Source organism: Amphiprion ocellaris, chromosome 2 (genome assembly GCF_022539595.1).
Source record: "Amphiprion ocellaris isolate individual 3 ecotype Okinawa chromosome 2, ASM2253959v1, whole genome shotgun sequence".
NCBI classification, from domain to species: Eukaryota; Metazoa; Chordata; class Actinopteri; family Pomacentridae; genus Amphiprion; species Amphiprion ocellaris.
In genome coordinates, this window is record NC_072767.1 from 36249363 (window position 1) to 36265090 (window position 15728).

The window sequence follows — 15728 nt, forward strand, 5'->3', positions numbered from 1 at the left end:
CGCACGCACGCACACACACACACACACAGACACACACGCACGCACGCACACACACACACACACGCACACACACAGACACACAAAAGCAGACACATAAATAGACGCATCAGTCATTTGGGATGTGTTTATTTGTAACAGTAATACATGGTGGAATACGTAAATCAAGATAGAACCAAAAAATCATCTAAAAACCCACTGTAGAATGTCATATTCATAAAGATAAAAATAATGTGTCAATTTACATTAAGAAACTGTTAGCTGAGGTAAAGTTAAAATAGGTCTAGAAATGTTATGTACTCAAACAGCAACGTTTCCCTTTTTAATTCTTCGCTCATCTTCTAGTTGTCAAAGTTTTTAAGTTAATCAACATCATAGTCCAAAAAGAGTTCTCGTGTGACATGGGGGACTCTGGCCATAAAATAGGGAGTCATTGGCATCACAGTTGATGTAGTTGTAGCAGAGGATGCGGCGGTCCACACTCGGACAGCAGCAGTTTTGGCACCTGACCAACAGACAGACAGATGGGCAGAGATTCGCTGTTATTTTTAAAAGACTAGTCTGGGGGAAATGGGATGGAGGAGGCCTGTGTGTGCTGCCCGCAACATAAAAACGATAGTTTTGTTGTACAGAAGCACAGGGCTGGAGGTGTATACGTTTTGGGCAACATAAATTGTTGGGACTCGAGTCGACAAAGGGGTGCGAGGTTTTTAGAGCTGGAAGCAGGGTTAGTAAGTGAGGCTCGGACAAAGACGCACAACATCCATGCACAAGAACGAAATATTGGAGGGAAGAAGAGGCAAACATAGAAAAAAAAGAAAACATATGTTGGTATTGCTTGGGTTAACGTTAAGAGTTTGCATAACTGAAGCCTTCCTATTTTATGGCACAGAAGTCCAGTTGACGAAATGGTTGTAGTTGTTATCATTATTTACAAAATGAGTTTGGCAAACCAACGATCAGATGCCTTAAAGCCATGTTGACTCCATAACTCCTATAGAGCTGACCCCAGCGGCTTGATTGACTTATAAAATAAAAATTCCATTTTTCAATTTGTTCTTTTTTTTTTGTTTGTTTTAAATCAGTATTGTACAAAAGCTATAGAGAATGAACAGTTCAATCACAGAATCTGTTTAACTTGCAACACATCCCATCTCAGGGTCCATTCCTCAGCATGTCTGGTCCTCTGGCCTCCGCATGAGTCTGTCTGCGAGGAGAGACGTTTGGCAAATTTACTGTGTATGCATGTTAAGAGAGGGTGTGGCATGGTGTGTGTGTGTGTTTGCATGATGCTGATTGCTGTGTGCAAAGTGTAAGTGTGTAGTCAGCGTGTGTGTGTGTGTGAGTAGCTCCCAGAGAGTCTGTTTCTGCATAGTGACCCAGCAGACACTCACAAGTATGGAGGGAGAAAAATACGCCCGAACCAACCAATCAGAAAGCAGCGATCCCGGTAACGGGCCGTCCCTGATAGGCCCGTTAAGAGTCTGGCTCCTCCCACATGGGATCTGCTGGCTACAAATGCAGATTCTGTCCATTAAAACGAAAGATGATCACTTCTAATCCCGATGAGCGTGTGCATGTGGGTGTGTTTGTGTGGGTGTGTCGGAGAACAGGGAGGCACTGCTTGAATCAGTCCCTTCTTGGCAGCACAGTTTCTGGCCAGACACAGGAGGCAGAGGGAAGAGAGCAAACAGGAGGAAGGGAGGGAAGCAGAGGAGGAGGGCGGGGGGAGAGGGGAGGTGATGTCTGTAAGGCTGGGTGTGAGTCGCCACAGGGAGACGAGACAGGAGAGGAGAAGACAGCGCAGTGGAGGGAGAACTGGATCCGTCTCAGTGATTGATATCCCTCCTGCCTGGATTGAATGACCGAGAGGGCTCTCTCTTCTCGGGAGGAGGAAAGACTGCAGAGAGGAGGAAGAGGGAGGATGGAGGGAGGACAGTGGGAGTGTGGATGCTCCTCCTAGGAGGTTGTTAGCAGAAGAAGGAGAAGAAGAAGGAGAATGGAGGCTTGGCCAGGAGGGATGTACCACACATACACACACTCACGCACACAGAGGTTAAGGGTTCTCCTCCTGTTCTCTCAGTGCTGGTCAGGTCTGTCTTCCTCTGAGACTCTTTATTTCTTCCCTTTGTTGATCTGGGCGTAGAGAGGGTCCTTCCCCTTCTGCCAACGACAGAGAAAAAACATCAGCAATTTTGAGCATTTTCTTTAATAAAGCCTGGCTGCGTGTGTGACGTCTGAACTCTGAGGTTCATCTGAATGCTACGCAGTTATAAGGGAGGATTTATGATTCATTCTCTCCACTCACTGAACTGCAAGTATCACCAACCTGCAAGCCCTGACAAGTAAGAGCCATATCTGCAGTGGTTTTGCCAGTTCTCGTACCTAACATCACCACCGGGTGGCAGTAGCACGCTGCACTGAAGAAGGTCAGGAGGAGCCCTCGCTGAAAAATTCACCCCTCGCTCTCCAAAGCTTTTTATATGTGTGTGTGTGTGTGTGAGTTATTGTTTCTGTGTGTGTCACTGTGCACACAGATGCATATTCTCTCCCACTCCAGGCTCCCTCCAGGACCAGTACGAAGCAAAGGTATAAACTAGCGCCTTGAAAGACCAGTTATGAGTCATCATGTCTGTTTTTCTCTCCAACTGAGCTGGAAGACAACAGCGGATGATGGAACACCCTGCAGTCAGAGCACCAAGCCTGCTGCAGTCACTCACAATGGGGCCGTTATTATCGTACACATAATTACAGCCAGCCACTCAATCTGCCATGCAGACAACTTGATTGGAGACTGGCCCGTTATATTCTGCGAGACTTCTCCCACTCAGTGCAGAAGAAGTGCATTCAGAGTTCAGGGTCTACCCGTAGGTCCCTCGTGAGGATAAAGTACATGATGCTCATTTAATCTGATGAAACCTGACCAGAGGATGTGACTGAACTAGAAGAGAAGTTTCTGCTGATGTGAGGAAAGACGAGACACTTACAAGGTAAAAGAGTAAATGATGTTGAAGTCTTTGAGATCCTTGTCAGATTCAGCAGTTTCTGCTGACCGTCAGTCACACACAATGAAATTAATGGGCAAAATGACAAACTAAAGCACAACAGCTTGGGAATGTCTACTTTAGCAAAACTGTAATGTTATCCTGAGTAGTACAGTGTGACTCCATAATGGACTGTTGAGATTTAGATTGTTGGTTGGATAAAACAAGTTAGAGTTACATACGTAATCTTCAGCACTGGGAAATTGTGGATTCATCCATCAGATTTCTTCTGCTTATCCACAGTCATTTCGGACATCCCTTTCCCTCCAGTGTTTTCCAGAAGGGGGTTACCAAGGCCTTCCCAGGCCAGATGAGACATAAAATCCCTCCAGTGAGATCTGGGTTAACTCTGGGGTCTCATCCCAGTTGGGTGCAGCCAGAAAACTTCCAAAGAAAGGCGTCCAGATGGCATCTTATTCAAATACCACAACCACCCCTGCAGGCTCTGTGATGTCCGAGCTCCTCACCCCATTTTTTAAGGCTGAGCTGAGTCATCCTATGAAGGAAACTCTTTTCGTCTGCCTTTACCTGCAACTACCATTTTTACCCAGAGCTCATGACTGAAGGTGAAAGTTGAAATGCAGACAGTCTGGTAAAGTGGAAACTTTCCCTTTTGGCTCAGCCTCCTTTTCACCATAACAGTCTGGTCCAACACCCACAATACTGCTGATGCTACAGCAATCTGCTTGTCCATCATTTTGCTGACACTTGTGAACAAGATCCTCAGATACTTAAAATCCTTCACCTAGGCCAGCAACTCATCCTCAGCTCAGAGAGAGCAATCTGTGGTTTCTGTTGGAGAATCACGGCCTCACACTTGGAGGTGCTGACTTTCATCTCTCATTTTGGACAAAACTAGTACCTGATTAATTAAGAGGATAAAATGCATAAAAATGAAAATAGGGTTAGTTGCAGCCTTATTGCTGGTAAACGTGTACCATGCTTGAATGTCGCTAAAAACAAAATTGCACAACTAAACAAAGATTTGAATCTTCTGCAGCTGTTGTACAAAACTGAGTGGTACCTTGGAGATCATTTTGAGAACGAAAAATGAAAGACTTTCTAAAAAGCTTGGAACTCAAAATCACACTGAACCCTTGTAATAACTGCAGCGGCTCTCATCTGAAAAGAAAGCGCGGGTTGAGGCTGGGAGGGATGTTCTAACTGAGGCTTCGGGGTCCGGCATACAGAGCAGAGACTGTAGGGCCGGCCAGAGCAGACAGTCAGCAGAAAGTAGCTGCCAGCAGCCCTGAGAGAGGTGACAAAGAGGCTGAGACAAGCAGTGACAGCAAGCACACACTGTTCAACCGATGCACCAGAGCTACAGCCCGGCAGTGTCACCCTGCATCATCTAACCGGCCCTGCCAACCGGGGCTGCCTCAGCTCCATCCACCCCGGCCGGGAGAGAGAGAAAGAGAGGCGAGGGCCTCGGCGGAGGTATGAGTGATGTGCTGGCGTAGCACTTGCCTGAAGGCCAAAATATCTGTCCTGGCTGGTACAAGTGTGGACATTTGTGTGCGTACGTGTGAAGCGGTAGGCCCTGGGCAGGGGAGGGAGCAATGTGAGATTGCTCAGTGAACTGTGGAAGCAGGCCATTTCACGGCTGAGACTCGGGAGCGTTCGCTGGACATGATGAGATCACCCCAGAAAAAAACAACAACAAAAAAAAACACTTACACTCCCACTAGCCTGAACACATGTCTGCCGGAGCCACACAGCAGGAGGGGGAGGACAGGCGGTTATGACCGGCAGCAAACACACTCACACAAGCGAGCGCCATATTTTTGGCTCCGGTACGAGCACAGGTGGCGACAGTATCGATCGCAGGTGCGCCTGTCTGGGGAATAACTGGGCCTACTGCACAGGTGTGTGTGTGTGTGTGTGTTTGGGAAGATGTCTAAAGTCGATGTGATTGAGCAAGTAAACGCCATATGGGAGCAGCATCACTGGACCAGGACCAAAGCCGTCCACCTACTACAGAGGAAAGACTCCGAGCTTCTGGCCATAACAGTCAGTTTCCAGCCAGATTCAGCACTCGGCGCTCTGCAATCCGTTCTCCCACTTAAGGCCCTCATCCACCTGCAGCCCTGAATATGAGGACGTGGGCCAACAGGGGAGGGAGGCTGCTCAGCCACCCCTCCTCCTCCCCTCCTGGGGTGGGGAAGGACTTGAAGGCTTCTTGGGTTTTAATTAATGCCAATTATATCGGGGCATTCATTAATCTTGGCACTCCGGTATTAGCTGATGAAAACAAAACCATTCCATTTTTCCCTGTGTGAGTGCCAGCAGCTATCATTAAGGAGCCACTGTCGGGAATTGTGTGGGTGAGGACACTGGGTGGGGAGGCAGGGATCAAAATGGCTCTCTTCTTTGGTGTGTCATTGAACAGCCAAACAGCACATAGACAAGCCTCTAAAAGTAAATTTCCAGCATATGAAAGCTGTAAACTTTACAATGTTCCAAGAGTCTGAAAACGCACTCTTGCACCTCAGTCGCTGCTTGTCTTTATCATTTTGCTCCCTTTACAATTTGCACATATTACGAGTTACATTACATATATAATGCATAAAATGTCAGCGTACATCATGTTTATATTAAGCTAAACATCTGAGATCAGCATATTGCACACAAATCCCAGAAGACATCCTGCTCACTCAAGTGCACAGTTTCTGATTGGCTGTCACACGCTATCGACTGAGATGAGATGTGTGCTATTTAGGGAGCTGGGTGTGATTTAGGTGCATGTCACAGAGACGGGACACAATGAGAGCGCGACGGCCAGAGTGATCATGCGTGATGAACTTCGAAAAAAGTCACACATGCAGTACTGCTTCATCATCAACAGATATTTGGAAAAAAATCACTGCACAGCACAAAATGAAACAAGGATATTGCCATATATGTAACAGGCATACACGACAGCATTCAAACTCAAACATGTGCTATCTTTTGCATGTGGAAATGAGACTGAGGATGCAACAGGAAAAGGATGGAAAAAAGATGTAGAAACACGGATAGGTCAGAAGGAGGTGGAGTTAATAGGAAGGGGAAAGGTGTTAATACCTACCCTGCCCTGCTGCTATCTAGCTCCCAGCCTCTGGACTGGCCTGGTCTGGGCTGGGCTCTGCTGTCTCGCTGGGGCAGGGCGACCCAGAACCACATGCCTAAAGAAGGGAAGAAGGGGAGGAAAAGGAAGATAAAAAGGTGGAGAGGAAGGTCCAAGAAGGAGTATAAGAGAAAAGAAAGCAGACAGAGAAGAATAAATCTAAAGGAAGGATCGCAGGAATCAGTAAAGACTACCAGAAGAGAAAGCAAAGAGCAAAGGTGTCAATACTCTGAAGGGGAAATACGAACACTTGGAGATAGAAAACACTCAGCCTGTCTCTCTTTTTAGAAACATATCTGCACCTACACACACTTAAACACACTCATTTACAATTATGAAAGCCTCTGCAGAGTTTGTTCTGATTGATCTGCTGTGTTTTTCCCCTGAAACATTTCCACTTTTTTTGTTTTTTTTACACCTCACCCCACAGCGAGCTGTTTTCTGCCTTCGCTCCATCTTTCCCGTCCCCTTCTCTCTTTCTTTGTAACCTTTTCGCTGCACTCACTCAGTGCCACCACCAGTGCACATTTCTTTGGGGTTGTGTAAAGCTTCTGTGTGTTATTCAGGCCTGCTGACATTTTCAGCTGTGTGAAAGTCCTCTATTTTTTATTTTTATTTATTTTTTTCAATAATAGCTGGATTGGAGGCATAAAACTAATGTTTCACGCCTGGGGAGTGGAGAGCAAGAGAGAGAGGAGGAAGCATGAAAGAAACACAAAAAAGAACGAGACCTTAAGAAAAATGGAACGGAAAGAACTAGAAAAGTCTTGTTTCTTGGAAGGTCACAGATTCTACAAAGACTTTTGGCCAAAGGCGAAGGGAATTTGTCCAGCATCCCTAAAAACCTGCTTTTATCTTTTCCTTTTCATTTTTCTCACTTTCTCTTTCAGATTAAGGTGCTGGAGGTAAAATAAATATTAATTATCCCTGGAAGAAGAGAATTGGGGCACTACAGTGTGACTCTTCTCTCTCACCAGAGATGCTCATATAGAAGTAGTGATGTATGGACGCTACCTGGCTGATATTAATAACAGCTTAATGATGTCTCTGACAATTCCACCAGCTAATTTAACGCTGTGTTGACCATCCACACACTCACACACAGCAGCACGTATTTATGCTTGCTAATGCTCACACAGTAACACACCCTGGATGTGCACATCCTCACAAATGCACACTAAAGGGACACACAACAGCATCGGCCCCCTAATCAGCAGGAGTGATTACCTGGCCCGCCAACATCGCTACAAAGGCTATTTATCAGCAGATCTCAACGCGCTGCGCAGGTTATAGCAGCATAAGGAGTGACTTATTAAAGGCGCACACATTTGGCTTCCTCCACAATCCTCTTCTAGCATCCTCACACACACACACACACACACATCACTGCACACACACACTTACAGCATCTTCCTCTCCACTGCGACTTGGGCTGCCCTCCGCTTCCCCAAACGAGTCGTCCGTAGGGGGGTCTGTGGCGTCGGTGGGGGGGTCGCTGACATGAGAGGCTGAGGACTTGGAGGGAGAGCTCTGCCTGGGAGCTGGGGTGGGCGCTGCAGGGGGAGATGGCTAAATTAGCTACACGCTAAATGGAGGGATGACGACAGATTAAGCACAGTGCAGGCAGACGTGGGTGGAGCGCTCACGTGAGTTGGTGGACGGTGTCGTGGAGGTGACGGGTGTCAGGTTCATTTGCGAAATGTCAAAGTCGTCACAGTCGTCCGTGTCCTGGGCGGTGCCCACACGGCTGAAGTAACTGCTGAATGCCTCTGAGGTTCCTGCTAAGCTCGGCTGCTCAGGCTTCTTCGATGGCATGGCCGGAGGCTTCGCCAGCTGGAAATCCTGAGGAAGGAGAAAGATCTTTGGTCAGACAATATTAAGAATGGACACAGTTATGAGAACACTTTCTTCATGGGCACCCAAAAAGTTACTGCTTTGTTTATTTGTTTGTTTAATACTTTAAGGCACAACTTAAACCTAAGATTTATTTGTTTTATTATGTATTTGCATTTTTGTCTTTGGGTTATTCCATCTCAGATCATCAGGGACCTTGTGCTCAACTGTCTCCGATTGCCTTGAACCTTTTTTCAGTCATAAACAGAGTAAATTTAGAATGATATCGGTGACATTTTAGTTTGATCTACTTGTCCAGTATTTCAGATTCTGAATCAAAGGTATGGTGAGAAATACCAGTGATAATTTCAGGCATTGTCTTAAGAAATTCCTGAGATATTGTCATTCAACCATAGCTTCAATGACATGGGAACATTTTTAAAACATTTATCTTGCAAAGTATTTGGCATATTAAGCTAAAATTTTGCGCTATAAAAAATTCAGGCAAATCAGGAATGGTTGAGCAGAAACTGCTCTAAAAATTTGATGATCAGAGATGGAATGACTTTATTAGAATTCACTTTATTAGATACACAGTGAAGACATACAGGAAATCTGGGGGAAAAAGAGGAGGGAATGACATGAAGTAAGGGTCTGTGCTGGCTGGGATTTCAACTGGGGATTCACCGCTGAATGCATTTACATCCATGTAGAATGCAACTTAGACATTCAGCTATGTAGCCAAAAATTTAATCAAGATCACAAGCTCAATGTAGTAAAAATGATCAGATGCTCTCCAGATTTCACTGTTAGAATATATTCACTTCCAATCAGTCTCTGCCAGCCAAATGTAGCAAAATGTTCCTTAAAATTAGTTTAGTTTGGATTTCCACAGAGTCATATTTAGTAATTGCACTTTTGTACTATATGCAGCTATAACCATGTTTTCTAAAAATAATGGTGAATATAACTGTGGAATCTCACTAGATGGCATCACTCTGGTCTCAACATAACTCTTCATCCATCATCCAGCTCCCCACCTTGAACATCTCCTTCCCCATCTTCTTCGCTCTCTCCCCGTGCTGCGGACTCGACGATGCAGAAGGGGAGGGAGCCGAAGCGCTGGCTCCGGCGCCCGAATGGCTCTCGCCGGCTGGAGTCACAGTCGTGACGGGGGTGAGAGTCTGGAACATGGCGGCGGGCAGGGTGCCCACGGGCTGGGCAGGGAGGTAGGCTGTGGGGGGGAAGGCTCCGGCTGCCATGGCTGCCCACTGCTGCTGGGTGGCAGGGAAGATGTTAGCCTGGCCCCAGATGAGAGGTTGGCCGCCCGGCAGCACCTGGGCTACCGGGCCAAGAGGAGACTGGACCCCGAAGGCCAGCGGTGTCTGGGCAGCGAACGCCTGCTGAGACCAGTGCCCAGGAGGTACTGCTCCCATTGTCACATAACCTGGATCGGAATGGTTAGAGAACGTCAAAAACAACATTTCAATTCTGTGCACCATTTTATTTCCAGCATAAGAGGAAGCTAGGAAAGTAACCACCCTGCATATTGCTGCTTTTCTTCTCCATATAAACCCACACACAGACAATAACATATGCATCACCAGAGAGTGCTGTCCTACTTCTGCCTGCAGCTAATGTGGTGTCTCTTAATGGTCATAGTGAACTATCATAATTACCTCCAGAATGAGGCAGAGTCATTACGAGAAGGCAGAGCTCAACACACACTCATTAAAATCAGTCAAACTCATCAGTAGGAGCTTGTTCTATTACACACTTGCTAGGCTCCTGTTTCTGTTGATGCCTACAGGAGAGAAAGTTGACATTTTAACCTGAGCTGCTCTAAAATGAGACACAGGAAGAGAGGGGACCAACAGAGGCGAGGAGGGGAGTAAATAAAGAGACGAACTATAGAGTCTACACAAGTCACAGAGGCCCTGTGCATAGAGAGGAGTCTCCACTGTAATCATCTCAGCATGTTTTATTACTTTCCACTGACCGCCACAGTTGCCTCAGCCACAGGTAAATCAGCAGTATCCGATGCAGCAAAGCTAATAATGCATTTCATATTCAACACACAACCAACTCCACCTTTTCTCTTCCTTCCCTTCATCTCCATTTCAATTCTATTCCGTCTCACTCTATTTATCTCAAACCCCCCTTCCTCTCTTCTTCTTTGCATCTGATTCTTCCGACTTTCCAGCTTCCCCCCTTATATCTTTTTATTTTCTCCCTGACTCCCTCTCTCTCTCTCTGCTTCTCTCTCCCCTGCTGCGTTTGTTTCCCCTTTGCTTGTAGTGGTGGTGTATTTAAGCAGAAAATGAACAAGGTCTTACCTGAGGGCACAGACGCAGGATTGAAGGGAGCAAACAGTTCTGTGGGAGGCTGCAGGCCCTGCGAGGGGTCGAGGGTGTTGCCTGGAGAGGCGGGGGTCTGCGCAGGTTGCGGTTGGAGGTCAGGTCGCAGAACAATAACAAAAGACGAGACAGTTCATTGGAAATACTGATATTATTTGATGTGATGCAAATCAAAATCTGTGTATGCACGACAGCTACTCACTGATGGAGAGGTGATGTCAGGAGGCGTAGACATGTCTCCGAAAATCTCTAACTGGTTGATATTCTGGGGATCAGAGAAAGCGAGTGGTCAGGCGCAGTTCCAGCACGGTTGAGACTAATTTCTGAAGCGGTTTTCCATTCCGGTGCAACATGCATCACACACTGCATGCAACACTGGATAGGTACTTTAGCTTTACCTACCTGTACACTGTGGCAGCGACAACAGAGGAGGTAACAGAGGGGGTGAGGAGAGATGGGATAATGAGATGAAATGACTGGTTATGATGACATACCTACCAAGAGTTATCACAATCTTTGTCATCTGCTTCAAGGTAAAAATACGCTTTCCATGAGCTGATCTAAAAAAGCAGGCCCCCGCTTCATTACTGTACCAGTGTCTTCTTTTGGACGAGTCATTAATGCTTCCCTCTTGTAGAAGATGCGTCTCTGAGGGAATAGCTATCAAAGACAGCAGCCTTTCTATTTGATCTGAATTTGTTCTGTATCGTTCTGTTCTCTTTCACAGTCTCCCCATAATACTTCTCTTTAGTATCGCCCTCTTTTTTTTTTTTGCACATTAATAATATCTTTAGGCCGGTGGCAAGTGAAGGAAACTCTATTTTTAGTTGATAAAGGAATTTAAGCCTTGAATACATGGTCAGAGATTTGCATAAATCATGGATGCGGATAATTTCTTTAGAGATAATGAATGTTCTTAGAATATCTTCCCTCTCGTTCACTCTCTTAGGTCTCACGTAGACCACAAAGTTCTTTTTTTTTTTTTCAAAACATCTATCAGAAAATGGATCTGTGAGCATGGTGTTTTATAGTTATGGGCCTGGATGAGTATGTTTCTTTTTTACAAGGAGAGATGAGGGGGATAGGAAGCAGTAATATGCACTATTGTTGCTGCAGCAGATGAGTGTATCAGGCAGAAATCGACTCAACGAGATAAGCCAGATATCCGAGATACGCAAAGTGCTGCATCCACAAGGACTGATAAAGGAATGTCCATGGGATTAAATTCACAAAACATATTTTGAAGAAACACTCTTCCGACCCACAAATGCAATAAATTCACATAGTTGTTACTGAATGCTGTGGCACTTAGTGCTCTGAGTCAGTAACACAGAGCCTTTGCTAATGTTCTTCAAACAGAAACCATCGGCACAGAAAAAAGAGTGAAAGTTGGACATTTATAGACTTTCTGTCCGCTTTTAGTTCAACCAACTCAACATTCTTTACGTGTGTGATAGTGAGGTGGTGAGGTCAGGTTGCTGTGATTGTCAGAGTGTTATGAATGCTTTATTAATGCGCCGTGAGCTGCAGAACTCGAGTGTCTGCAGCCAAGATGACCGCTACTGTCTGCTAACCCTCGTGACCCGACCGGTTCTCTGACAGACGCTCTGACCTTTACGTCCACTCCGTCCTTAAAGGACCTCAGAGCTAACGGAGAGTTTTTCTCTCCGCTGTATCGGCTCGTCCTCCCCTCTTTTACACACGGACACATGCAGGTGTGAACGCACGGGTGCACCCGAAAGGTAGTCCTGCATGAACCTGGTTACTATGGCAACAGCAAAGTTGCATGTTTTATTCATAAATCACAGGGGTCAAAAGCTGGGCTCAGGACTAGAGAAGAACAAAAGTGGTGCAACACAGACGAGGAAGAGCAGATGAAAGATCATTGGCGGATGTGACTAAAGAAGTTGTTCATGAGGGCTGGTTGTTAACCTTTAGGACAGTTCCATCTTTGAAAATCCTCATAAACATTCTAGCTCTTGAACATTGCATCTGTCTGGAACAAAACAACAAGAGGACTTGTGAGGTTTGTACAGCGCCTTACCTGAGTCACCATTTCCAGGCCTAAGTCTATCAGATTAGCCACTGCCAGCTCCGGCTCCTGCGGCTGCTGTGGTTCAGTTTGTTCTTGATGGAGGGGCTGATCATGATAATGATGATGTTGATGATGTTGATGGTGATGATGGTGGTGGGGGGTATTTTTATGTCCATTCTGCAATCACAACCCCAGTGTTAGATGGCAGGTGTGATGAAAATGTTCTCGCACACAAACATGTTAGTTATCTTTCATACGCTCAGATAGCGGGTGAGACAGAAGGGAGCGAGGTGAAATGAGGCTTTTAAAAGAGAGGAATATAATGGACTGCAGGTGTTCACATACAGCAGGCACACTCAGACTCAGAGCCAGGTTCTTCTCAACAGACTTATAGACCAAGTGAACATTTAAAGAGGTTTAAAGATCATCCCTACCTTTAGTCTAAACTACAGCACTGAGCTGGGGTTTAAACCCCATTTGTGTTTCTGTAAAGCCTGCTCCCCTGTGTCACAGTGTGAGATGGAGAGGCAGGCAGGCAGGCACGAAAAAGAGGAGCTGGATTAACTAACATGCTTTATGTGAGAGCAAAGGGAGGGAGTATGTTGCATTATAGAGAAAAAACTGCCGCCTTTGTGCCATTAAAGTACTAACACTGAAGAAAATCACACATAAAAGAGCCATTCCAGTATATTTCTATGTAGTTTGCATCCACCATGGACAAATCTATCCCTATAACCAGTTTTTTTTTCTTTAGCTACAGCAGAAGGATGACAGGTCCTGCCATAGCTTTCACCAGCGCTGGCACCAAAACAGGATAGACCAGTGGAATACAGTATTTGGTGCATGACAATAATACAGAGTGCATTATTGTCTTTGCATGAAAGCATGAGGTATGGACATCATTAGCTGGCACCGAAAACAATAACAGATTGCCCAATACTAATCAGTTCTGGAAATGCTGCCCATTTTTCTGCTGGATGTTTATTTATTATCTAAAAATATTAACTCGCGATGCTTCATTTCAATCTAGCTGATGATGCACACTTATCTGAGCGTATTTTTTGGGAAAGCGGGGTTGGATATAAATGCATCCAACTTTACCTATTAAATCATAATGTACCTGCTGTCTTCTTCATTAAATGCTGCAGTCTGCTGCTGAATATTTCTCTGTATGTCTGTCTCTGTCCATTCTTGTGTCTCTCTCTCTTGCCCTGCTAATTATCCCTCCCGCCCGGTCTATGCTCTCTCCATCGTTTTGCACGGCCCTTAATCTTTATCAGTACAGTTGCCACCTATCAATTAGGCATCTCCAGGGAAACTGTAATTACCTGTGCACATGTGTTCTGCATACAATTAATGCATTCCCTGTAATTAACACCACCTTGCTGATCCCCTGCTGTGTGACGGATCACACTGGAAAAACCATGTCGACCTGCCACTTGCAAACACACAGAAGACTCACAACTCTAAACCCAACACAGTCAGGTGAACTATGCACGGTTTTGTCTCGGTTTCTGTCTTAGAAATACAACACTACACACCACCACACACACTTGTCTAGCTTTTTTTAATATAAGTTTTGTTTAAACCAGTTATAGCAATAAACACCCAGAGTGTAATGGCCCTGATCATATCATAACATATAGAATAAAAGCATATATATCGATATTTGTCTGTATGTTGTTTGATATGTACTGATATGACAACTCTTTTTTCCCCCAAGAAGAAGATGTTTGGTGTAAGGCACCACATCTGTTGTCATATCATTTAGTCTTTTTTTCTGTGCAATATTTACGAAAATGAATTTCCTCTGGGATGAATTAAGTTTTATCTTGTCTTATGTTAATTGAGAAATCGTGTCCTTACATTGTTTATCCAGCAGAGTGTGCTGGGGATAGACCGATTATTGGCCTGGCTAATTATCAGGGCAGATATTTGGCATTTTTCTAATTATTGGCATCAGTAATGTTGTTGACTGATTATTGATAAATTAAATGTGCTATTTCAGGTCTCCTCTCTCTGTCTGTACTCTGTGGTCTCAGAAATGTTTCTCAAGCAGAGACTACAAAACCAGACAAGAAACACAAGCTGTTGCCACAAACCCAGAAATTAGCTTCTTTCACAGCGGTTAAGGTTATACAAATGGCTAGCAGCTGAGTTAGCAGGCAGCCATGAATTACCCTCAAACACAATCTGGAAAACAGTAATTAATAATGCTTTAAGTTATGGACCTTGGTGTGGTCAGAGTGTGCTAAAACTGTTTACAAAAGACATGCAGAACATGTTGCAGAGCTCACATCGCAGCTGAGCAGACAGTGATGCAGACTTTAGCTGCATCTTCACGGTAAGTTACTCACTAGAAATCTGTAACATCCCCAAATATCCAGTATTCATGTGACTCATATCATATTATATCATATCATATCATATCATAGCATATCATAGCATATCATATCATATCATATCATATCATATCATATCATATCATATCATATCATATCATATCATATCATATCATATCATATCATATCATATCATATCATATCATATCGTAATCCACCAGTGTTTGAGTTGAGTTGATGGGTTCGATTGGTGGAAATGTGTTGACCTCTACACGTGGACTCTGAGGTAGTGAGAGCTTCTGTTGATTCAACAGACTCTATGGGGCCTTACAGGGTCAAGGGCTCAGTAAATTGAAATGGCCTTGTGTGTGTGTGTGTGTGCGTGTGTATACGTGTGTGTGTGTGTGTGTGTTTTATTGATTTGCCATCGTTTAAAGAGGTGACAGAGTAAACAACACAAGAGACTGCTGCAGACAGGAGGTCACATTTCTGTGGATGGGATCATTTCATCTCAGGTGTAGTGTGCGCACATACGACACTGATGTCAACTACTGCTACTCTCCACTGTCGCTCCGTCTGCTCAGAAGAATTTCTATTGGCAGTGAAATAAATACTAAATCCCCCATCAGTGGTCACAAAGCCGCTGCTGCCTCTGGTCGCTCCCCAGTTGGTAATTCTACGACTGACAGCAGAATGAAAAGATGAAATCCAGCTGCCTTTGATCACACATTATTTCAACATCCAGCAACAGCCTCGTAGTCACTCCATATGAACAAAATGTGTCCTTGGTTACTTGTATTTATTGTTTTACCAAGTGAAATTAGGATTACAATAGCATAAGCTTCATTAGAGATCTTCTGCAAGTAGCTAAACTTGCAATATTTAACTCTAACAGTTGCTTTAGAACTATTTTGGCATCACTTTTTTGACATTTCTGAAGATGTTCCCACTGAATGTGAGATATTGCAACCATCACACATTTCTCCTTTGTCCTAAATAAACATCAGGAGTCCT

General features: G+C 44.8%; 1 protein-coding gene across 14 annotated transcripts in view; it reads right to left on the minus strand.

The window, feature by feature from the left end:
* Positions 1-110: 110 nt before the first annotated feature.
* The window catches only part of dab1a (DAB adaptor protein 1a), a 229809-nt gene continuing 214191 nt past the window's right edge, over positions 111-15728 (minus strand). For 9 of the 14 annotated variants that reach the window (XM_035955514.2, XM_055015355.1, XM_023286399.3 and 6 more), the window contains 8 exons: positions 12382-12549; positions 10540-10602; positions 10317-10413; positions 9021-9427; positions 7794-7989; positions 7552-7700; positions 6109-6205; positions 111-2160 (listed from right to left, as the gene is read on the minus strand). In XM_035955514.2, coding sequence (XP_035811407.1) covers positions 6125-6205; positions 7552-7700; positions 7794-7989; positions 9021-9427; positions 10317-10413; positions 10540-10602; positions 12382-12549 — 1161 coding nt within the window. In that variant the 3' untranslated portion in view covers positions 111-2160; positions 6109-6124. The remainder of the gene's footprint in view (positions 2161-6108; positions 6206-7551; positions 7701-7793; positions 7990-9020; positions 9428-10316; positions 10414-10539; positions 10603-12381; positions 12550-15728) is intronic. The other 5 variants (XM_055015387.1, XM_055015395.1, XM_055015383.1 and 2 more) reach the window with 2 other exon arrangements.